This window comes from Acanthaster planci, linkage group LG07 (assembly GCF_054643075.1).
Source record: "Acanthaster planci isolate LZ-2023a linkage group LG07, COTS_SCS, whole genome shotgun sequence".
Lineage (NCBI taxonomy): Eukaryota > Metazoa > Echinodermata > Asteroidea > Valvatida > Acanthasteridae > Acanthaster > Acanthaster planci.
In genome coordinates this window covers 14,078,352-14,103,392 of record NC_141783.1, presented here as the reverse complement: position 1 = coordinate 14,103,392, position 25,041 = coordinate 14,078,352, and the positions used below count along the sequence as shown (strand labels likewise).

General features: G+C 42.4%; 2 protein-coding genes across 8 annotated transcripts in view; one reads left to right on the top strand and one right to left on the bottom strand.

The window, feature by feature from the left end:
- Nucleotides 1-19,965, top strand: part of LOC110980845 (TBC1 domain family member 16-like) — a 26,610-nt gene extending 6,645 nt beyond the window's left edge. For 4 of the 5 annotated variants that reach the window (XM_022237859.2, XM_022237858.2, XM_022237860.2 and 1 more), the window contains 10 exons: nt 4,311-5,840; nt 8,282-8,461; nt 9,439-9,587; nt 10,281-10,415; nt 10,815-11,001; nt 11,801-11,895; nt 12,450-12,600; nt 12,747-12,824; nt 13,525-13,691; nt 14,941-19,965. In XM_022237859.2, coding sequence (XP_022093551.1) covers nt 4,458-5,840; nt 8,282-8,461; nt 9,439-9,587; nt 10,281-10,415; nt 10,815-11,001; nt 11,801-11,895; nt 12,450-12,600; nt 12,747-12,824; nt 13,525-13,691; nt 14,941-14,986 — 2,571 coding nt within the window. In that variant the 5' untranslated portion in view covers nt 4,311-4,457 and the 3' untranslated portion in view covers nt 14,987-19,965. Of the gene's footprint in view, nt 1-4,307; nt 5,841-8,281; nt 8,462-9,438; nt 9,588-10,280; nt 10,416-10,814; nt 11,002-11,800; nt 11,896-12,449; nt 12,601-12,746; nt 12,825-13,524; nt 13,692-14,940 lie in introns of all 5 variants that reach the window. The other variant, XM_022237861.2, reaches the window with a different exon arrangement.
- Nucleotides 19,966-25,038, bottom strand: LOC110980847 (peroxisomal reductase activating PPAR-gamma-like). Of its 3 annotated transcripts, none has more exons than XM_022237863.2 (7): nt 24,903-25,038; nt 24,405-24,586; nt 23,253-23,356; nt 22,808-23,027; nt 22,188-22,280; nt 21,713-21,865; nt 19,966-20,900 (listed from the first exon to the last, which is right to left on the bottom strand). In XM_022237863.2, exons 2-7 carry the CDS (start codon nt 24,565-24,567, stop codon nt 20,707-20,709), a joined length of 927 nt encoding a protein of 308 aa, XP_022093555.2. In that variant the 5' UTR covers nt 24,568-24,586; nt 24,903-25,038; the 3' UTR covers nt 19,966-20,706. The 3 variants fall into 3 exon arrangements, with proteins under 3 accessions (XP_022093555.2, XP_022093554.2, XP_022093556.2); XM_022237862.2 differs by having other exon boundaries at nt 24,946-25,031; XM_022237864.2 differs by lacking the exon at nt 24,903-25,038 and adding an exon at nt 24,711-24,895.
- Between the last annotated feature and the right edge of the window lie 3 nt (nt 25,039-25,041).

Here is a 25,041-nt window from a genome sequence, read left to right as displayed (position 1 = left end):
GTGGCCTTCTGGTAATTAGACCACTGTTCCATAAACCAGGTTAATTTTGCAGATGATTTGGCCTCATGTAAATTTAAAAAAAAATAATAACAAAGGCCCATCATTTAGCTATATGGTGTTGAAATGTTGCTTGGGCTGTTTTTCCCCCCACAGGTTTGGACAGAAATGTTAAAAACCATTCTTTTATTCTAAAATTTAGAAATAGCAGGTTGGACGCATGCTTGATTGGGTCACCAACCATCCACAATTAGTTTAAACCCTTTACAGGAAGAAGAGTGTGTACGGTACGTTTGAGAGGTGTAACTTAGCTTTGTACACAGGAAGGTTTTGAAAAAAAAAGTGCAGCCAAGCATTGATTAACATTCTTCAACAAATGTTGCAAATGGAAATATCACTTGGTACATACAAGTAAGTATGTATGTGCAATATGCATGTACATGTATACCGGTAGGTACAGTGTATGTGTGTGATATGCATGTACAAGTATTTACCTGTAAGCAGCAAGTGTTTGTTGAGCTAGTCGAGTGGTTTCGTGTGTTGTGACAGCTGTTGCATGTTTTTATTGATCGTCCGCTGCGCTGTGGAGATTCTCAATACCGAGCTTCATTTTTCTATTGATTTTTCTATCCGGCGTCATTAACCATTAATATGAAGCAGTCATATGTGTGCTTAAATTCACCGGTTGGATAGCAAATTATGATATTACTGTGCATGAGCACTGATGCGTGAAACTCAAAAAAGTGGTGAGTGAAACCTTGTCCAAGTATGTACATTGACAAAAGTTAGCACAGTACATCCAGTTTCAAATTTGGAAGTAAATTTGTGTAAAGCATCTCGCGGAGTATGCCCTTGAAGTTCACAGATGAACTGTATGCCCGTGAATTTGTATTCACAGATGTGTGCTGGATATTTTTAATGGAAATACATGTACCAGTACATTGACGGTTTTGCCATTTATTGACCCCCAAAACAGACCACATTTTTAAAACTGCATTTACTGTACATGTGCATTGTACATACATGCACAGGTACGTTGTTCATCGGCACTGTTTTCCAGACAGATACATGTACATGCAATTTTCACTTGCAAGTGCTTGCAAATGATACCGCAGTGTATGTTTTCTTGGGTACCTTGAATATACATGTACATGTACTATACGTAGCGCATGTACGTGTATGTTTCTTCCTTGCTGCAGATGATCAAAAATTCTTCTGTGTTGTGGAATATTGCAGTCGTAATTGTCAGTGTGTTGAAAGTCCCAGAAATGCCTCGAGTTAAATCATGTAGCTCATATTCAATCACATGAATCACGATTTTTTAGTTCCAGTTCAAGATACTGAAGTACATGTGTTTAAAGGCAATAAAAATGATTCCTAATTCTGCCTAACATCTGTGACCATGTACATGTAGTCATCAGGTTCCAAATGTTGCCACCCAGTGTAGAGTCTGATTGGTTTTCACAGTAAGTGGCAAAATAAGGGACCTGAAAACTATATGGTCACAGTTGTCAGACTGTCTAATGGACCACTGGTAATAAGACCACCTGGCAATCCACTAAACACAGCATGTCAGTGCATTTCGTCATCTTTTTTTCAGTACTCTTTTTACTCTGTACATGTAATTTATCCTCAACTGGGATTTTTTTCCCACTAACCAATCTCATCTCACTGTAATTGTAGACTGAAATGTGGGGGAGAGGGTTGATACACAGGTGGCTGAGGTTCTTCAAGGTGAGACAGAGAAATTTTGAGGCTATACAGTGTAACGTCGCTATTCTGAACACCGCTATGCCGAACATTCAGCTTTACCGAACATCATCCTTGGCTCCCAATATTTTGTGCACAAAACCAACCGAACATTATTCAGTTGCAAATCAACTGAGATTCGCCTCAGCATGCATCAGAGATCAATCATGAGCGGTAGCTTCACAACTTTTAGGATAAACTAAATAGCAATTTTGTAACTCAAGATTTAATGACAAACAAAAATAATTAACAGATACATTTCTAGAAACGTCAAAACGTGAATGCAACGGCAAAACATCACGAAAACAGTGAACCATAGTATCAAAAGAGGGTGCACTTCAGTTAGACAAGAGAGGGCGCTATTCAACACGGCAACAAAACGTTCTGCAGTTAATCACGCTATACCGAACGACCACTGTACCAAACATTTCACGCGGATCCCCTCATGTTTGTTATAAAGGCGTTCCACTGGACATGTAATTTCTGGGTATTTTTTGAGATCAAGTTTATAATAAAAATCCAGTATATGTATCTGTTGGAACATTTCAAAGGGCATTGTGGGAAGGGGGTTTCTACATTACAAGTGGGGTTCTGCTCCCTTCCTCTTCCTCCCCCCCCCCCCCGATGCATGCCCCTCCCCTGTAAAATCCTACACTTGGTACTGGCCAGCAAAACAAATACTCTGGTAAAAGAGGCAATACACATGGGAAAATCACTGAGAAAAAATGGCCGTTGTGACAGGGTTCCTCTTTCGTGGTGATGGATTGGATGTTGAGATTACACACAGCCCAGTGATGTACCTGCCAAGATGTGACACAGACAGTTGCTGATAAAAATTTGGTGATTCAAGCAAGGCCAATGCATTTGATGACCTCCAAACAGGTTTAAGGGTCATACATGTACATGTTTCATTGAGAAGAACCCTACTTGTTATCGGGTTATAGGGACAAGGCATGTGTCCAAATGGGACCAAAAATGTCACAGGGACACATTTTTGTCCCCACAACTTGATCCCAACTTTACTAACATGACTAATGAAATAAATCGTCCCCTTAATGTCATAGTGCCTTGAAAGCCAAGCCACCTTGTTATGTGCATGTACACTGTGCTTTGACAGTAATATTGTCATGCATACATGTACGTGTACATGTACATGCACACTGTTAATTAATGAGCCAGTTTGGTATTCCAACAGTGCATGCCCAGTACATGGCTATTTGGTAACAGCTACACGCGCGCGCGACAGTCCGTCCTGTCAGCGCAGCCATACGCTGACTCACTCACATGCTTTGTTCCTGAAAGACCATGGCTCCCTGAAATACCAAACCAACTCATTCTAGAGGCCACAGAGACACTTTGTATAAAAGTGTACATGTACCATAAGACTGAATTTAAAAATCCATACCATACTGTACTGGTACATGTACAGTAAGTCACAGGGTGACATACCGGACACGTCTATTAATTATTTGTAATTCATTAAAAATTTTGTTTACAAATATACATGCACATGTACATGTAGGATAATAGTTGAGAAAATGTTGCTTATTGGTGTTCATTTTATTTTGAGATGGACTATGACAGTTGTCGAAAGCATGATTCATCCAACCATTCTCAGTGAACACCTGTTACCCTGCATACTTGGTCAGCACATGGCACTGCCAGTGAATGAAACCAGATTAAGAGCAGATGTCCGCATGTCCCCTTGCCCTCCTTTTTTATTTCAAGTATCAGGAACACCCATCCATTCAGACTTCAGAGTTTGCCATTTTCATCACATCACTCAATTACGTACACAGGTCAAATTGGTCATTTGGGGCCTTTCTAAACGGTAAGTATATTGCCCGCCATGTACTGTACATTTACATGTATGAGTCTAATTAGAACCCCCTAGGGACCATTGAAATCCTGCATAACCTTGTTGGGTTCAGGATGGTTTGGGTTTTAAGCAGTCGAATAAGACTGGTCTGTGTAACTTGATTCGTGTCTCTGATTGGAATTTATTCATTGAGTAGGTGCCGTCGCATGTTGTATGCTTAGGCTGCGTCAGGCATGATAGCATTTATCAGGTATGATCTGTGTACATGTAATATGCACTTATGTTCATTGTGCAGTTGATAATTATTGCATCCAAGTACATTGTACATGCAGTGAATGGTTCATGTAGTTAATTATTTACTATTTTGAACTCTGTATTCAGTTCTGTGAAAACTGCACTCTAATTTGAAACGCAGATTGTTGTGACTGGAATGACATCATGAACTCATGAATTCATATGGCCCATGCCTAGCCTGCATGTGCTTATATTTACATGAATGGTAGACCCTACCAGATCAATTCATTCGTGAATTGCTTTGTGCGGGTTCTTCAGTACTCTTATTAATAATAGTCATTACTAGGAATTGTATCTCAGTGTGCTTTGAAATGTGCATCTTGATCAATAAATCTTGTTGTATGAGACCACTTGAAGTGAACCTTTCTAACTGAAATCCTCTTTCCAGATGGTGAACATATGTGTACAAGCTTCCATTTTTCCATAATCTTTTTTCTTTATTTGTTAGCAGATGCGGAGCTCTGTCATCCAAATCTCAGTATGAGGCAGATAGAACCAGAATTAACAGCCGTAGGAATTCCAAACTCGGCAGTTTCTACGTGAAAGTTTTCTCTGACTTTCAAATCGCAGCAGCAGCTTTGGACTCTTCCATTTCACCATGTCTTTCCTTCTCAAGAAGTTCAGTGACTTTCTCGGCATCTCCGACCCGGAGTACATCAGGGCGCCCCCGCTGGATGGCGAGATCATCTATTGCAAGAACAACGTCTGTGTGCACCCTCCGTCCAGTCTGGCCAAGACGGCTGAGCACTACCCGGGGTACCTGACCCTCAGGTCTCAGGGTAATGGGCGGGTGGCATCTTCCCTAATCCTCACATGGATACCCAACTCCTCACTCGAAAAGCACCAGCGGATGTCGCCTAGGACCTCCCCTAAGCAATCACCAGTCAAAAATGAGGAGGAAGAGGAAAATTTGAAGCCGCACGCAGCTCCAACAGATGCAGCTGCCAAAGGAGACGCTGAAGCTAGTGTGTCATCAGAAGACGATGCCCCTGAAGCTGCTCATGATGGTGGTGGGGATGCGGGGAGACAGAATCCTGTCGCAATTTCTGAAAGTTGCCAGGACTCAGAAGCGGAAGGTGATGGGTCAGTAGAACTTGAATCTGGCCCAGCAGAGCAAAACAGGTCTGTGTCTGTGGAAATGGAAGATAAGAAAAACAAAGAAGATGCCGATGAGCTGAACTCAAATCCTGAAAGCCCTGTCTCTCCTCAGAGGCGAGATGTTTTTGAGAGACCATGTGATACCAGCCCATCCTCAGAGAGCGACAGCTTCTCAACAGATGCTCGGCTGGCTCACCTGCTTGGCAACAAGAATCCCTGCCCTGAGAAATCTTCAACTTCGACAGAGCTAGAGAGGCCCAAGGACCTGAACGTCGGCCCCGCGGACACAATGGCAAACATCTCCAACAGTAAAGTCAAGGATGAGAGTCTTAGCTCAGCATCGTCCAACCCCAGCTCCTTGCCCTCTCCTCTCCGCAGTCTGATGCGGGATCAGATGCTCCGTGACCTGCAGGACAGCTCGGACATGGACTCGGAGGATCGCGGAGCTTCCGTGTCCTCCTCCACAACCCCAACCACCTCCAACCCTGACCCGGGCTCCCTGCCATCCAGCCCCGGGAATGAACCCTTCGACCCCTTCATCCCACTCTACAACCAGAACACCCCACCGTCGCACATGTCTCCCGCCAGCCCCATAGTCAGCCACAATCTCACCTTCCCGGAGAATTCCATCGAGTACACCTCAGCAGGATCCAAATCTGCAAGCAAGACTCCCAAGGAGCAGCTGTGCGGCGTCTTCTCAGTCGATCTGAGCCACATGCGGTCACTGCGAGTTTTCTTCAGCGGTGAGAACAGCAACAGTGGTCAGTTGGTTATTGCAAGCCAGGAGAGTCAGTATAAAATCCTGCATTTCCACCATGGTGGCTTGGAGCGATTGACCAAAGTGTTTGACCACTGGCAATGTTGTGTCAAACAGAAGACAAAGGTAAGGAATCCACTGTAAAAGTCACACCATTAAATTGATTTTTAAAAAATTCCACAAGAATTCCATTTGTGTTAGGAATTAAAAGAATGTCATTTTAATTTTGTATTTTTGGGGGAGGTTGTCGGTGGTTGATCAGTGTTAGGTGGCTTTGTTAAGAAAAAAGAATGGCCATTAATTGCCCATCTGAACTTCTTGTATGAAGTCTTTGAAATAACTGTGTGAGATCAGCTGCTCAGATTATTAGCTTAGGCTGCATCGGAATCTCTTGTTTAGAGCAAGGTCTAGGTCTTCACTCCATTGGAAATGCACAGAGACGCGTAGACAATATACCTAGCCGTAGCTCTGGAAACCTGTTTCGGACACGGTCTTACACTCTAGAGATAAATCATAGTTTTAACTTAAATGCACAACTTGTAAACTTTGATATTTTGTTGCACAATTTCAAGGAATGGTACATGTAGGTGTTGACTTGGGAAAGCTAGTCTACTGTTTCAAGGGCTGCCGTTTTGAAATGAATGCAACACATACTGTTTAGGGTAATACATGTTGACTTATTCGCAAGACCCAGTGGAGGGCATGTTGCATTCCAGCACCTGTTGAACCTTACAGTAGGCATGCAGTACGTGTACATGTACATAAGGCCACTTTTTAGCTGAATGTGTACAAATCCATGGCATACTTACCCATACCCATAACTCCCACCAGGTATTTGCCAGGGACCCTGCTAAATGCACCAGAATGCACCAGACCCCAAATGGGACCCTGCTCTATGCACCAGAATGCACCAGACCCCGATTGAGACCCTGCTAAATGCACCAGACCCCAAATGGGACCCTGCTAAATGCACCAGAATGCACTAGACCCCGATTGGGACCCTGCTAAATGCACCAGAATGCACCAGACCTCAAATGAGACCCTGTTCAATGCACCAGAATGCACTAGACCCCGATTGGGACCCTGCTAAATGCACCAGAATGCACCAGACCCCAAATGGGACCCTGCTCAATGCACCAGAATGCACCAGACCTCAAATGGGACCCTGTTCAATGCACCAGAATGCACCAGACCCCAAATGGGACCCTGCTAAATGCACCAGAATGCACCAGACCTCAAATGGGACCCTGCTAAATGCACCAGAATGCACCAGACCCCGAATGGGACCCTGCTAAATGCACCAGAATGCACCAGACCTCAAATGGGACCCTGCTAAATGCACCAAAATGCACCAGACCCCGATTGAGACCCTGCTAAATGCACCAGACCCCAAATGGGACCCTGCTCAATGCACCAGAATGCACCAGACCCCGATTGGGACCCTGCTAAATGCACCAGAATGCACCAGACCTCAAATGGGACCCTGCTAAATGCACCAAAATGCACCGACCCCGATTGAGACCCTGCTAAATGCACCAGACCCCAAATGGGACCCTGCTAAATGCACCAGAATGCACTAGACCCCGATTGGGACCCTGCTAAATGCACCAGAATGCACCAGACCCCAAATGGGACCCTGCTAAATGAACCAGAATGCACCAGACCCCAAATGGGACCCTGCTAAATGCACCAGAATGCACCAGACCCCAAATGGGACCCTGCTCAATGCACCAGAATGCACCAGACCCCAAATGGGACCCTGCTCAATGCACCAGAATGCACCAGACCCCGATTGGGACCCTGCTAAATGCACCAGAATGCACCAGACCTCAAATGGGACCCTGCTAAATGCACCAAAATGCACCAGACCCCGATTGAGACCCTGCTAAATGCACCAGACCCCAAATGGGACCCTGCTAAATGCACCAGAATGCACTAGACCCCGATTGGGACCCTGCTCAATGCACCAGAATGCACCAGACCCCAAATGGGACCCTGTTCAATGCACCAGAATGCACCAGACCCCAAATGGGACCCTGCTCAATGCACCAGAATGCACCAGACCTCAAATGGGACCCTGTTCAATGCACCAGAATGCACCAGACCCCAAATGGGACCCTGCTAAATGAACCAGAATGCACCAGACCCTAACTGGGACCCTGCAAAATACACCGGTATGCACCAGTGCATTTTGGTGCATTATGCAGTGAACTAATGTTTATCAGTCTAGGTACCTGTAGTACACTGAAAAATGCACTGGTTGCAAGATTTGTGTTGACTGCTAAATGCACCAATTTGCAACAACTTTTTCCCTCTGGTGCATTCTGGTGCATTTAGCAGGGTTAGGGGTATGACAGGAGTAGTGTACATCTGAAGATGAGCACACAGTAAACAGGGCCATAGCTTGCATTCACTTAAACCACAACCTTTCACATTATTGTCACTGAGTGTTTGCTGTGCTTTATGCATGGAGCTAAGGACTCGGGGCAGATTATCCAGAAATCTTGTTACAAGTTTCAAGACTCTGTCAAATTATGTCGCCTTGTTGAAAATCCACGTGCGTGCAGAGCAAACTGCTTGACAAGGACAGCGACAATCTCTACCATAAGTTCACCATCCTGCAGTCGAGGATGAAGCCTGCCGATTACCACCCCGAGGAAGGGGTTTACGACGAAGTCAACGAGGAGATGTGGTGGTCATACCTCAATGAGAGGGGACAAGTTGAAGACGACTATGAACTCAGAAAGGTAAGGCAATTCAACCTAGCACTGTTGCCTTTATGAACACAGAGTGTGCAAGTCAACCTTTAAAAAAGGTGAAATACGAGGTTTTGAGCATATTGTATAGGAGATACCGGTATGTTGTAAGCGATGTTTGAGTTTTTAGATTTATAATTTTTTGTGACTCAGCCTTGTTGGTCAAGGGCAATAAATTGAAAGAAGAGGCATCACGATTTTCATTACTAAAAATGTTATGATGATCATGATAACATGAAAAAATGTGACACCAACTTCTGAGGTCAGGTGTGCACAAAACCATTTGTCGAATAGAAACACCAGGGATTTTCATACAAAACTGAACTGGAATTGGCAAGACTTGCACGACTTGTAAGGCAAGTTGAATCATGCTTTGTAAGGGTTTCATCCAAGCAGCGCTCAGGGCTGATTAAACAAACATCCATGTACACAGTATCGTAGCTAATCTGAAGAGTGCTGGAGCTGATTGAATTAGCTAAAGCCCCAGAACTGACTACAAGGAAATGAGATCATGTGATCTCATGGCTGTCGTGTTGCCTGAGAATGTAGCAGAAATAGAGATTATGGTTGTGCCTTCCAATAAATATGTAGCTCGGCCTTCATGAATATGAAACAAGAATGGAAAATTAACCTCTGATACATGTACTCATTCCTGGCCAAGTGATTAAATTTGTGCTTTTATTGCAAACTAAAGTTTTGGGTACTGTGCAGTCTGAGCTTGCCAGTGTAGAGGAAAAGTGCAAAGGCACTGTTCAACCGTCATGTCACTTGTCAGGTCATATAAAAATTGGGGGCCTGCAGAAATTCTGTCTTTATATATGTACACGTATAATTCGATGGTATCATCAGGCTTCATCATGCATGCAAGCCGTGCCATGGCTGCCAAACAACATCAGTTCTTTAGTCTGCAAACAGTGACATTGAATTGTTACACGTAACTGTGAGTACGTCCTTTTGTCCTCTGCTAGGCAATCTTCTTTGGAGGGATCGACGAGTACCTAAGACGTGAGATCTGGCCATTCCTCCTCCACTACTTTGCCTTTGACTCCACCCTGGAGGAGCGCAATGCCCTGCGAGGGCAGAAGAGGGAAGAGTATGAGGCTATCAAAGAGAAGAGGTAGGGAACTAGACCTGGCTTTGGCCACTTCAAGTACTTCTCTCTGTGGATAGGGATAGTCACAGTTGGGTGTTTAGGGAATAAATAAAGCCACAGCTGGGAAAAAAGGGAAGTGATCAGCACACAGTTTCTTATATTAGCATTGGTAGAAGGAATTTTATAGTAGTGGTTAGCTTGGTGGAACTTCTTTCTCTGGTTGATTGGCTTAATCTGCCATTAAAAAGTTGCCCTGACAGCCCCAGTGTTCTTATGAGCAAATACATTTACCTCGCCTATGTAGTTTCCTTGGTTATGGGGTGTTTTTTCAATATTTTTCAATTTTTCTGAGAAGTTGCTGCTTCATTTTAGGGGCCTGTTTTGTTTCACGCTGATCCGGATCAAGATCAGTGATCCAACATTGGTTCGCTGACACCAGCACCCGCGTAATGGATAGCATGAACCAGCTTTGGGATCATGGATCGAGATCCAGCTCCATGTGAAACAAAAGGGCCCTGGATATTTTTGGGTTATGTTTGACTGTTTTTTTTTCCTACTGCTCCCAAACATTACTCAGAAATTGAGTTCCGTAATACTGCAGCTATGCAACCACAATGAATATGGCTAGTAAAAGAAAAAATCTTGCTGTTTGATTTGTGACTTTTTGGGCTCTTTTTGTCTGTTTAAATTGTGCCATCCTCTTCAACCTTTTTTCAGGTTGGCAATGAGTGTGGAGGAACAAGAAGTATTTTTCCGAAATGTCAAGTGCACTGTTGACAAGGATGTAGTTCGCACAGACAGAAGTCATCCCTACTTCAAAGGAGAGAACAACCCTAACATCGACATCATGAGGTCAGTAATGAAAAATCTCTGGCCTGTATGTGTTCGTATGTAGCCCGCATAAAAGCTGTCAAATTGACTTTGTCCAGGAAAGGTTCAGCAGTTTTGAATCTGTTCATTCAGCTTTGAGCGATTCACCCCAAAATCCCGGTTTCCTTCTTTTTCTTTTTTTTCCAAGACAACCTGTACTTCAAGGTTTTGCATATACTTGGCGAATTTTCTTTGGTGGTAAATAATGCATTGAAGGTTTCCATGTGGATTGGATACGTGAATTGGTTCTTGTCTGAAAACTGTGATGGCAGTGGTCAAAGTCATTGCCAGAACAATTGGCAAAAGAGCAGCATTCCTTGAAAGACTTTGTGGGACAGAAAAGAACCTCCTTGAGTTCTAAACTTCATTTTGATCATTCAGAAATATCCTGTTAAGTTTTGCCGTCTACAAGCCCACCCTGGGCTACACCCAAGGCATGTCGGATCTCTTGGCACCTGTCCTGGCTGAGCTGCAGGACGAAGCGGACGCCTTCTGGTGTCTGGTGGGTCTCATGGATGACGTCATCTTTGTCAGTTCACCCAAGGACGAAGACATGGAGAAACAGCTGGTGAGCTTGGGGATGTATCTGGGGGTTATATCTGTCTTTGTGTTTCTTTCATTTACATACATGTAAAATGTTGCCGACGTTTGTGAACAATTTCCAGTTGGACGTGTACTGGCATCTCATTTGTTACTCTCATATTCGGTTTCTTGAGACACCGACCAGTTTAGTTCATACAGACACAGCCAGGTCTTGAACCAGCTTTTCTTGTGCTGTGATCGGCTTGCAGGTTTCAATCTTCAAGAGTGTGAAGGCCAAACCATTGACCTCTGTACCACCTTAATTTGGTGCAATATGATTTCATTAGAAATATCCGGTAACCTTTCAAGATAGTAATTACAGATTGGTTATTGGAAATTCAGCATTGTGTGTTCACTTGGATTAGTGAAATACACACTACTGTCGGGAAACAAAATGATGGAAATGTGGATTCAAGTTGATCAGGCCATCCAGCGTGTTATAGCCTGGTGCTGTTGAGGTCAGTTGGCCAAACTGTCGAATGCCTGGACCACTTGGCTAAGGGTATCATCCGTCGACCATGGTAATCCAGATCAGGTGATGGAGCACGACAGCCAACTTTGCTCAGAACTTTTTAAAAAAGACGGTCACAGATGCTTCCTGTTTGCCTCTGTGAAGATTCCAGATTGTTGTAAAACCCCAAATTATTATACACCTTACATTAGGAGTATCCACCACTTGGTAAAATCCGTTATCGTAATCTAGGTTGAATGTCTTAATTGAGTGGAGGTGCACTTGGTGCTGTCACTTTTTGATACTGACCTTTGTATTTTGGTCTCTTTGTCAGGGCTACCTGCGAGCTCTGATCAAGCTGATGTTACCTGATTTCTGGAATCATCTTCTATTCCTCAACGACGCCATGGACCTTCTTTTCTGTCACAGGTCAGTATTATCTGATGAGAACTTTCGACCAGTGTTTCAAACCTTCACCCATAGAATTAGTAGCAGGATTTGTACGAAACTCCAGCATTCTGATAGAAATTCATAATTTACCTTAGAAACAGTGTATTTCTTTGTTCACCTTAACGTTCTAACTGGCAATTGAACGCTTCTTGAAGTTTTCATGTGTTAGATTATTAATTTCTTCAATATTTGCTCTGCTTTTCATGACCTGATTTCTGGAACAGATCCTGTGAATTCCAATAAGTATTTATACCACGTGACTGTAAATCCTCAGTGTTTTTGGAGTGTTCACTCTGTCCTTTGTTGTCTTGTGATGTACAGTCTCCTGGCAACAAACAGAGCATGCTGTTCATTGGGTTTTGGCAGGCTTTTCTCCTTGCCAGCCACTCTTGCTGACTTCACCTAGGACAACTTCATGTCTTCTAATAATTTAGCCCTGTTTTTGGGAGAAGAGGGGTAGGGTTGGAATGGGCAGTGACCACTAACCAAAAAAACCCACAAAACTGGCCACCTTGTCACTACCGACACTGCAGGTGGATCCTGCTGTGCTTCAAGCGGGAGTTCAACGAGCCGGAAGCCCTAAAGATGTGGGAGGCATGCTGGGCCCACTACCAGACCGACTACTTCCATCTCTTCATTTGCCTGGCCATCATTGCCGTGTACGGGGAGGACGTCGTGCATCAGGTAGGATTAGGTATCAGTTGGGCTGTGTGCGTGCACGGTTGAGGGCGCTGTGTGGCTTTCTCGTGGCTGGGAATGACACGCACATTTGTTTTCAAGGTTTTTTTCAGTGGTGCTACCCACACTTAATTGTCTTTCTGTCTGTCTAGAAACTTCCGTCAGATGACATGTTGCTACACTTCAGCAACCTGGCCATGCAGATGAATGGAGATCTAGTCCTTAAAAAGGTCAGATTTCTATCATGCTTTCTAAATCTTGAATTGGCACTTCAGCGGATGATCCATTTTGTTAAAATAATTTTTTGTAAAGTGTACCCAACATAAAATTAGTAAAAAGCATTGCTAGGGAAAACATATGGCTTAGGAGAAATATATTGGAAAAAATTTATCAGAATTTAACTATACCGTTAATAAATATTGCCTTCAGCTGATGTAAATCACTGGTAATTAGGAGGTCTTGGTTATGATCCCACCCAAGCAAGTGTGTGAGGTTCTCTCACAAGACATCAGAAAGTTCTAAGCTGAACCATATCGTACCAGCAGAGGAAAGATTTTGTCTTGGAATCGATGGTGCCTGGATGCAAACATTCCACTCAGTACAGTCGTAATTTATCCAAGAATTTATAACTGCCTTGCTAATATTGCCCTTTCCATCGTACCAATGATCTCAAAGCATGTACTGCCATCATCCTGTTCATTGGTCCAGACCCTTAGGCAGCAGGTATCAGCAAACTTAATGTCTCAAATCTCACAGGTACCATTTATGCTCCTGGGTGGAGAGAAGTACATGTAGAGTTGACTCCCCCTAAGCTGCTAGATTTGAAGCCCTGACCCTACGTTCAAAAGTCAGTCAAGTCACAACCCTCAACCACTACGCCATACGTCCCTCATCTAATCTACCCTTTGGTTTCCCTATTCCCACCCCCAGGCCCGTGGTCTCCTCCACCAGTTCCGTCTCTTGCCCCGCATCCCCTGCACCCTGGACGGACTTTGCGAGACCTGCACCCCGGGAATGTGGGACAGCGGCCATACCCCCGAGGTGGAATGTGTCGGCCTGGGCGTTCATGGAAAGGACTACATTTGCCCGCACATCAGGTGAAAAATACTGCATTAAAAAAAAGAAAAACATTCAGGAGCGGGAATTCCAATGGACGTACATTGTTGAGGTGTATTTATTCTATCATTGATTGGTATCATGACAGTAAATCCCTTAGTGTCTGAAATGTAAATCTGATTGAAGTTTGGATGGGAACCAGGTACCATTGCTCTGACGGCCCAGTGTTTGCCAGCTTTGCTCTCGGACCAAAAATTAATGTCCTATGGTCAACTTGGGTGCCAGTCTAAATTTTCAACCTAACAGGTTATTGTCCATTGGCTGGAGATCACACCCAATTAAATTAACACCCAAAGAGATAGCAAAACACGGAAACTGACAACTGAAAGAGTCCAACATCTTTATTAATTATTTATTGGAAAAGCATGCTGAGCTCAGAAAAGTTTGGCCTGGCAAGAATGGTTACCAACCAAAATGCCATGTGATGTTGATTACTCATGACTGGTTTTCAGCCTGTTTCCATGTGTGATGTTTCCATCACACATGCCTCTGCTGAGCAGGTTGTACTTCCACCAGAATAGTTCTCTTCAATTCAGTTCACCATTTTAAGCATTTTACTCCCATCTTCCAAAATGTGATTAGCCTGTAAGTCCTTTCTGCACACATCTTGTCGGTGATTTCTTCAAGTTAGAGTGTGTTGATATTTTGCCAGGTTTAGGTCATTCGTATTAGGCAGTATTCGAACATTAAGTTTTTTCTGTCTATCTGCTTGTTGGTTGGTTTGTTTTATCGAAGGAAAACATTTGCAAACACTCAGAACTTGAGGATGCATTAGGTTTTGTGTTTCATAGTCAGGTTTCTATTTTAGAAACGTGGGTACATTTCAATCAGTTTGCTTTTCAAAGGATAGAATTTGAAAAGCAACTTCAGCTGAACCGTCGGCCACGGTGTACACTTTATTGTGATTTTAAATTCGTGTGTGGTTGTAGGCCTTTGCATTACAGTGCTTTCAGCTTTTCTTCTGCAATACCATATCAAGTAAAGAAGGCTTGCACTTTTGACAATACCGAAATTTGTTCTTTATTTATTGTGAGAGATTCCAGGAACCAGACAAAGATGGCAGCCATGTGGCAAAGAGTGTACATTTATTAATTACCTTTCTGTCAGAAATGCACTGCTCAAGAGCTTATTCTAAACAATTCAGATTTCTTTTTTCCCCCTGTTTTTTCAGTTGGTAACCTACCATATCTTCTCACTTCTCTCCTCTATCTGTCATGATCCGTCTTGCAGCTCGGATGGAGTTTTGCAGTGTGTGGGTATAAGTCTTCGGAAGTGATTGCATTGCCATTTTCCCTGCACACCACTGCTCATTACTGTTGCTGTGATTTGTGCTTGTTTTTTTTCACCAAACTAAATGCAAGTTATGTCCTAGTACGTGCAATAGTTTCAAAAGATACGGACGGCTGAAGGTATTTCTGGACAGACTATGAGCACAGGTGTGGAAAATGTGGCTTCTAATTTATGTTGCACTTTTGTTTTTGATTTATAGCACCTCCTTATCACTCAGTGGGTTTTTTTTTGTATAGTTGTACCAATAACCCGTAAGGTTGCCTCGAGTCCTGTGATAGTGTTGTGAACATTTCTGTTGTCAAAGGAATTTTATAGACTTGAAAAGAGCTTCTGCAAATTTTAAGCAATCTTTTTAAGTCATAGAAAATATAAAGCAAAGGAATAATAAAGTTGCTGCAGCATTGTGGGACAAAAAACAGTCAGTCACATCGTTTCCGACATTCTACCAGGTTGTTTTCAGTGGATTCATAGATAATATTCTTTCAGTTTTCCTGACCTTGAAACAATCAGGTTTTTATATATTTCTGTATGTCTATTGAAAGGATGAAGCAGATGGAGAAGAAATGTATGTATTCTCTTGAGTTACTGTATCTCTTTGATCATAGAAAATTTTGTGAGGATTCTGTGTCATTAGCTTTGGAAAACGGTGTGATGTTCACCTCTCCATGTCAAAAATAATGATTTTCTTTTTCTTTGAACGTGTGTAAGGCATAGAATTTTCTTTTTAAGTCAAAAGTCTGAGAATTCTCCTTTGTGGTCGTGAACTTTTGATTTTGTAGTAGAAGAGTGGTGTAACGGGGAGAAATATTTGTTTTCTGTTCTTGTGATGGCAAATTCAAACAGACGTACTAAAATCCTTGTTTGTGCCAGCTCTTCCCATTCGGCATCTCACCATGCAGCCATTGTGAGGAACCTCTCTCGGTTTTTATTTGATCCATATTCTTTTCTGCCTCTATTGAACATTATTCATGGTTGGTGTATTGTATGGGTCATTCCATGAGGTTGGGGCACAATTTGTGACGCTGTCCATTGTTACATGGGTTCCGTACAAACGAACAGCTATTTCCCTGCATGTGGATTCCAAATAATACATCCTGCAAGGCTGAATACAGAGGTGTGTCATTTTTACAGAGTAAATGACCTACTCTGTAGGTCATGACAGGTGGGAAAAGTTACCCATGTTAGAAGGACACTGTCACAAATTGTGCCTAAACCTCATGGAATGACCTGTATGTGACATTTTGTAGCACTGCCTTGTTAACATTTACTTAATGACCAAATTCTAGCCACACAGCAACTTATGAAGCTAGGGACCTATTCCTGTTTACATATTCCTTCCGAACAGGAAGTTATCACAAATCATGTTGATGTATTTGACTTTTGTATTTTGCACAAATTTTATTTACAGATCGTCACTTGCCTGCAAACGTTAGATTTGTTTACTTTAATACTTTGTTTAGTAAAGGTTGTTTTTCCTGGCTGAAGTCACTGAGCACAGTCCTTTGTGCATGGTTTATGTTGAAAAGCACAGGTGGATAAAAGACGCAGGTGAAGACTTCTGAAACTTTTTCCCATGTTACTTGTAATTGAAAAGAAATCTTGTCTTGGCGATGTTCCAGAATACCTGCACAGGACTGTAAGTGTCGCCAAATTTTTAACCTGCCAGCTGGCCCCTTGTGTACAGATTTCCAGATCGTGTTTATTTGGTCCTCCAACAAATAACAGTCACTTGAGTCAGCTTACTGGTGTAAGCAAGCTTGGACCTAGTTTGACCAGCAAGCGTCAGTCAACCACTGGTCAATTTTTGCCCAGTGCCCAGGGTATACCTTTTGCATAGATTGCCAAGGGGAATCAACCAGTGGTTTTTTACAATAGCCTCGGTGGTAGAGTGTACAGGACCTCTGCATGAAAGTCATTTCTGGGCATCCACTCCAGTAACTTGGCCGTGTGTTTTCTCACAAGCTTTCTAAAACTTCTTTTGCTGCACAAAATGCACCAAGGAAGGAAAACCTTGATTTTAAATCACTCCCAGCATACTTCATTGAATTATTGTTCTGTTCAGTCAGGTGTTCATGCCAGCTCATTCAAAGCTGACTTTCAGTCTGTCTTTCTCATTCAGTCTAACAAAGTTTCAGTGGGTTTTCCTGTATTTACCTAAGCTGGGCCAGTCATATTGAGCACTGCCTTGAATTTAATAGTGTAAATAACAGTAAGCAATTTATTTATTTCGGTATATCCATACTGCCTTTATTATAGCTGCCTTGCCTAAGAATCTTTCAGTATTTGTCTCTCTAATCTTTGGAGATGTTTAAAATACTGTGCAAAATTCTGTCTAGAAATTAAAAACTAAGAATTAAAATTCAGCTTAGCATGTTGTGTGGATAGCTGGAGGGACTGCACATCCATGTGTTTAATAAGCAGTCTTCACAGACTTGGTTAGAAAAATTAAGATATCGAGCCCTGTTTTTAACTTACTGAAGCAAATTTTGTACTCTTTCAATAGAAGGGTGTGAGTTGATAAACAGCTTGACTGCTTAGCAGAACATAGTGTTGACTACTATAGACATACATGTACATGAGTGCTGAGATGGGTTCAAAAGGGGCCACAGTCCTTGTACTGTACAGCAGCAACGCAGCGTCGATTCTGCTTAACCCTAACCCTCCTCAATCCTTCACCTGTTGGAGGACTGAGGAGTGTTAGGGTTAATCTTCGTGCAGGATATACAGAATTTGGTAACCTGGGTACAAATGTAATATAATATTGTACCACTAAACAATAGCTTGCATTACACTTATTGTGTTCTTTATAAATATGCATGGAATTCAGCTTTATGGTAACTAATGTTAGCCTTGAAGATGTAGATATATAAAGAGAAAATAGATTGCGTAATTTATGTTTTGTGTTAAAAGCAGGGAACTTGTTGAAATCTGAGTTTAGTGTACAGTACTACACATTCCCAGTACCCTCCTAATTTCATTGTAATTAATTGATTGGACACAACTTATATTAGGCCCACTTAAGGAAAGTTGGTTTCCTGCACAGAAAAATAGATAACACATTGGCCAAGCAGGGAACCAATATTTTTCACGTCAAATTAACCCTGTCATTTCTCCTGAGTAAAAAGTAATAATAACTGTTAAAAAAGTACATTAGTGGCTGTGGAATGTTTGCGAAACTGTGCATAACAGCCATGCTAGTCTTGGTGCAAGACGGCATCAGCATGGTGGCACATTAGATTGCAGTGCATTATTGTCTTCAGTGATTAACTGATAGAGGCGCTTTACAGCTCTGAGCCGGCCATGCACGCAAAGGCAGTTGGTCTACAAGTCGGGTTTGTGAATATGTACGGAACACCCTCTACTGGTGAATCGGGGTGTGTGGGTGAGTGATGTGATGATGGCAGGCATGCTGGGTGATTGTACGGTGAGAAAGCAACTTTGAGAACATCTTGCACTAAGACTACAATTGTGCCAGAATGGGAATCCAAAATTTTTACGTGTTTTGGCAAAAATGCACCCCCCTCCTCCTCTTGTGTTTCCAACTTTCCCCCCCCCCCCCATTTATGCTCCCAAAATTGCTCACGATATCCTTAACCTGTCAAAATGTGGCGACTGTTTTAATACTGCACTTGGACCTAGACCCTCCAGACGAGAGGTCCAGGAGTACATACAAGGGAGATGGGAGCAGGGGGCAAGGGGGGCATGTGTCTCCCAGCAGAGGTCGGTGTCAACCCTGGAAATTTCCGTTAGTCATGCCACTGTATCAGAAACATCTTTACCAATTTTTAACCTTGATTAATGAACTTTTAAGATACTGTGCTGAAATTCTGTTGTATTTACTTTTCCTCATGTTTGTACTGAATATGATTGTGGCAAGGAGTTGTAAGCAAAGATCATGTAGCACCGAAGGCGCAAGATGGATAACTCTGCCCGAAAGGTGTAATTACCATGGGCACCATTTGAGCAAGCGCTACGCCTGTGCCGTTTACGGTAATGCTTGGGCGCAGGCTCACCAGGTGCATGTGCCTGCCGCGGCGGCTGCGCCTAAGCAGTAATATGCATTGCGCAGGCGTATCTCTTGCTCAAATGGCGCCTATGCGATTACAATGTTTTACGTGTATTCGCGGTGAAGTTCTCCATCTTGCGCCGCTACGCGGTGCTATACGATCTTTGGTTGTAAGTAACCTACATGTAGCTGATGATGCTGGTCCTCTAAATTCGGCCTGTACTGATGATGTCACACGTTGTTTACATGTGCACTTTCCCATAGAGCCAGTGGGGGCTCATGGTCCACCAAGCACCGTAGGAAAGTTCAGACGTAAACAAAGTGTGGCATCATCGGAACAGAGTTCTATCAACATCGGGTGTGGTCAACGGATATCAGACCACACCCAAAAGATGCTCATGTGAGTGTTAAATTTAATGAGACAACTAAATGGTGAAGAGGCAAATTGGCTGATAGAAAAATGGGTTAACCTTGCGTCTGCTCGTTGGCTAGTTGCCCACCTCTGATTACTGGCCTCATTTGTTGAAGCCTCATTTAGTGAAGCTGGTTACCTGCTCTCTTGGGTGCAGGTGTTCTGCTCACTGTATTGTTTTCGGTGACCTGTCAATAATGGTGAGCATTTTCAGTGCCCACTTGCGGTTTTGTGGCCATGTGTCAATTCCAAACGCCCATTTCCTTCTTTAAAGGTTTTTCAGTTGTCACAAAGTGTCATCCATGATATGTAATCCCCCTTACTTCATTTCATGTAGAAATTGTATTAAATAAACACAGTTCAGGTACAGAACACTGAAGTTCCACAGACCATGGAGGAAGGAACACATGCATAGAGCAGTAGTTTCAAAATCTATTTATTTGTAAATATTTGCTCATGCTCACATTGGTTCAACCTGCAATACATGCTATTGAAATACTCCTGCTTAACCACAAACGAATTAAATAAATTGATGTCAACAACTCTATGCTTTTGTCCAGTGTTTAATTTATTTTCATCAAATTTCCAATCATTACAGGAAATGATTTATCAACTAATAAGGTTTGTATCTGGATTTTTTTTTTGTTTTATCTCAAATTGGATCTGATTACGAAGCATTCATATGTAATGAACTTGAAAGTGTGTGCTAAAATTATTTGGAATGTCTACTTTTTTATTGATAGGATTGAAGTTGAAAAGGAATAGAAAAACTACAAATTTTATCAATGAAAATTATCATTTCAAGGTGAACCTCGATTCTGGTGCAGTGACCATTAGCATGTATGCTACTCTGTCCTGAGTGCTGACATTAAAATAAACCTTGCAGCATAGGTCATAAAAAGCATTTCTCTTTGCCACGTGACCTACATTCAGTTTTTTCCATTCAATGTAAATCAATTGATTTTCCCTTGGAAAGGTATGCCCTTGTGACTTCAACTTTCTCTAATAAGGTACACCTCTGAAATGTCGGAAATAAGGGTTCCACATTATTAGAAAGAACAATATTTATCACTTAAAGTCGTTATTTCATTGAGCTGCCGGGCAGAGGACATTTCTTAGTCAAGTTTTCCACTGAGCAAAAGTGAACGGAGATTCAGTTTGAAGGAATATACTTTGCAAAGCAGTATGGCTGGTAACCAGTTGTTGCTGAGCACCTTTTTACCACAAGTTAGGTGCTTAGCTGATCTGTGAAACTGGCCCTAGCTAGACCTTCAATGGAACAAAACGGTTAAACATCACCTCCACGGGCTCGGAGTGCCATGATCCAGTCGTACAGCCGTGGGGACAAGACCCTCACATAAATGGCCAGTCTGTGGTGGAAGGGACCCAGGACCAGATCACCTTGTTTCTGGATCACTGCCTGAAGTATTTCCTTCACAACATAATCAGTAGACATCCCTGTCGCGATGTTGCGATCCATCTCTGTAGGACATTAAACAAAGGGCACAAACGGTGGGGTCTTACTCTTGAGATAAAGCCCGCATCATGTCCATAGGCTTGGTCTTTGTCTTGGTGGTTGCAAACACATGGGCACAAGCTGACAAGAGACATAGCCGTAGCCCTAAAAGCATGTTTCAGATAGCCTGTTACTTTAGCAGTATTGATGATGACAGAATTTCTCATAAATGAAAATGTTACATGTTTGTTCACATTTCCATCAGGTGCGCATGTGCACAGATATGCTTATATCCTGGCCAGCACTGCAGTGTGAGGAAGATTTCTTTGGGAAAATTTGGATGGAATTTTGGAAGGTGTTACAGTTTTGGTCCACAGAGTGACCATATTAGAGTACGTGTGGTCCCTGTAACAGCAAACTAAAAATGTGTACCGTATATGCGACAACTGTCTCCTGACCAGCGCATGCACAGAGTGTGTCTTAGGAGTCTTATCTCCAGGGGCGTATCCAGGTCGGGGGGAATATGATTTCTCTGTCTAAATTGTTTTATATGAAATAGACTTATCAACCCCTCCCCTAAAAGGTGGCAGAAACACTCTCAAATGCTAGCCCTTTCAATTCCTAAAAAAGCAAAACTTGTCTCAAGGCGGGCACTTTCCTCCCACCTCCACACTGGAAAAGCCACTCCTTATCTCTCTCACAAGGAGGCTGCACAGCACTATGTAGTTTCTTCACAGAGTACAAAGCCTGGATCTTTACTTCAAAAGGCTCAGACTCGTGCTCTTATCAGATAGAGAAAACATAGGTTTTTACTTCCAAATGTCGGCCCACTTCCTACCTCCGTGCCGCGTGCCATCTGCAGTCACTGCATTGTAGGATATGTTGGTCTTGATGTAACTGGGACTGACGACTGTCACATTTATCTTGTGCTGTGCCACCTCGGCACGAAGGCAGTCGAAGAAAGCATTCATTGCATGTTTCGACGCTCCATCTGAGAATGTGATGAGAAAAAGAAAAAGGATTTCCTCAATATTTTCATGATCTGGAACAGAAAGAAATTTTAAAAAGAAAGCCAACAGTTTATCTACATGTAACTATAATACTCAAGATGTCTCAAGATTTTTGTTTCTGCTGTTTTTATTTTTTCAATATATGCAAATTCTACCTCTAGTTTTATGATGACTGATTGAGATTTAGGGGAAATGCAGCTTCTGAGTAAAAATGTAACATCAGGTGTTTATAGAAAACATCAACTGAAAGGCCATATTTTTTTCAAGCATTTTCATAACTGCAGTTTCAGGTGGTAAACCTACATGCTGAACGATATGGAATGGCGATCTTTCCCTGCACGCTGCTGATAGCAACGATATGGCCACATTTGTTAGCAATCATGCTCAGGAGAAGTTCTGAAATAAACAACAGTTATCAGAAACCGACTTAAAAATCTCTGATGAATGACTGCAATGCAGGTGTGCCTGATGGCTGATAAGAGAAAAATTCATTGGGGGGGTACAAAAATATTTGGAGGGTGTCAATGACTCGTGCAAGTTCAGATTTCTTCCTCTAGTTAAAGACCTTGTTTCCTTATGCATTTTTGAGTTGAGACGATTGACATTTCTAGTTAAATGTCGGGGGACTCTCTTGGTACAATGGTAACTTGCCTTCTGCCTCTATGTCCCAAGACTTTGTAGCCCACCAGGCCAACATTGGGCTTGTGTTTCCAAGCCGTTTCTGTGGATTTTCCCTGGAATTTTACCCAGGGTTTTCCTCTCACCACTGAAACTGAAAGTTTATTCTTCGTCCTCTCTATCTCCAGATTTCTTTCAGGCCTCTGGGCCATTGTGACTGCACTTTTGATGAACCTACGGTTTCAGTACCAGACAAAATTAAATTGTAACTGAATTACACTGATTACACGACCAGACAGCATTACCTTTTGTCAGTGCCACCGAGCCGAAATAGTTGATGGTCATGACTTTCTGGTGGACGGACATCTCTGTATCCTCCACGGCCCCTTTAGACGTCATGCCACCATTGTTAATCAAGATGTCCACCCTACCATGCAGGGCCAATGCCTCCTGAGCCTTCTTGGGAATCCCTTCCAGGTCCTCCAAGTCAAGGGGTAGGATGCAGGGAGGATGGGTGGGTGTGGTCTGGGAGACAGCAAAAAATGTTTCTACTCACGTTGAAACTAGCTTAATTGATGAGTCACACCAGCAGTGACACACTGGTCGGCATGAAGGCACTAAATGTATGAATGAAGCAAGGGTTGTAAATTTGAAGTCTGAATCTTGAATGGAGACTAACAGTGCCAGGAAAAAGGCTTGAATTTAGACCACGTGTCAAGATCCAGACAAAATTCAGTTAATCTTCCTCACCAACTTGAGTGAACTGAGGTCATTCTTGACTCGCTCCAACTCTTTGATCCTACGGGCACACAATATGACCTTTGACCCCACCCGGTAGAATGCGTGAGCACATGCTGTGAATAAAAACAGATAAACATTACACCAGGTAGCTTGCATTTCAGGATGTCATGAACAGATGTGTCAACCAAATAGCGATCGTGAAACCATGAGCAAAGGAGATCCATATAATGCAAGTTGCGTGGACTAAGCCAGGTCCACACCAGGTTGTCCACTCTCCAAAAAATAGGAAGTGACATTCAGGGGTCTGGGTTATTTAAAGAAAAAGGGAGGAGAACAGTTACAGACACCATCAACAAAAACCAGCTTAAAAGATGCTCATAGTAGAGGAAGGTTAGTATTTCCACTGAGTTTTCTCAAACTGAGGAATGTCCACACTAGGTAGTGTGGGTTGGTAAGAGTGTAGCTATAGGTTGGAGGAGTACGAACTGATGGATATGGGGATGGCTTAATAACTACCATTTCTACCATTTTACTTAAAATTTTCAAAGCAAAATGTTGTTTACTTTCCTGGAAACTGTAAACAAACAATTACAAAGAGCTTAGTCTCTGTGTTTCTCTGATTTCACGAAGTGACAAAAAGTCACATCATTAGCATGACCAAATAGAGACAATATACACAATCCCTGCATGAGTCTGTGTGTACACACATGAACGATGTTGTGTATGAACACATGCGTGCGTGTTGAAATGTAACAATATATAACAATTTTCTTCAACTGCATATTCTTTTCACAAAGTGACAAAAGTGTGTATGATGCAACAGAAAAAAAAAAGGACCTCCAGGTTTTTCTTTTTCATGAAGTGAAAAAAAATTTTATTAGATTTTATTACTAAATTATTTTTTAATTAAGATGATATATCTGCAGCTAAGTATAGATAAGCATTTTCCAAATCTTATATTTCATGACTTTCATCAATCATATCATAAAAGTGACACGTTTATCTTGGATTGTCCATTTGGCAAGATTTTGAGTTTTTGTGACTTCGTGAAAACAGTGACAAAATGTTAAAAAAGGCAATTTGTACAGTTCTAGTTACTTGGACTAAGAGTCAGTGTAGTCGGGCAAAGTGATTGATTGTCAGTAGTCAGTAATGAATCACCTTCTCCTACTCCTGAACTCGCTCCCGTGATGAGCACCACTTTATCCTTCAGAGCCGCTCTGCCTCGTCTGACAGCGAGCCGACGCCACAGCCAAAGCAGTCCCAGACTACCAAATGCCAGTCCGGCTACAATCTGCAGTTGACCTCTGCTCAGTCTTTCCATTGCAAAGGTACATGTATCTCTGTTGACAATACAAATGAAAATTTGTTAATAGGCCTATACAAAATTAATAAAGCAGAATAATCATCCAGTGAGGAAACACAATGCATGCAGTTTTATAAGAATGATGCATATATGGTGCTTACACCTGGTTGCACTTTTTTCAAAAGCCGGCGTAGAATTAGAGCTGACAGTGACATGACTGGTACAATATAAATTTTCTATCGTCTGCTATTCAAGGTAATCATGTTATTAATCGCCAGATCGCGATGTACACTACTGCTAGAATACGTTCTTCTGAAAACTTCAATTTCAGCAAGGGGTTTTACTGGACAGACCTTCACAAATATACACTTTTCTGAGCACAAAAGTTCACTTTACGTTTGGAGGCTCGTAAATTTTATTATCCAGCTGATCAAACTGTAAACAAAACCGTGAACCCGGAAGGGATTTCCCCATGGTGGTGGCAATCGGTAT

Bases quoted from the DNA above. Each gene is read 5' to 3' on its own strand.
- LOC110980847 (XM_022237863.2), bottom strand. From the start codon at position 24,567: ATGGAAAGACTGAGCAGAGGTCAACTGCAGATTGTAGCCGGACTGGCA. The intron at 22,281-22,807 runs GTAATGCTGTCT...TGTTTATTTCAG, and splicing joins CTCGGTGGCACTGACAAAAG to AACTTCTCCTGAGCATGATT. The intron at 20,901-21,712 runs GTAGGAAGTGGG...AATGTCCTACAG, and splicing joins AGATGGCACGCGGCACGGAG to AGATGGATCGCAACATCGCG.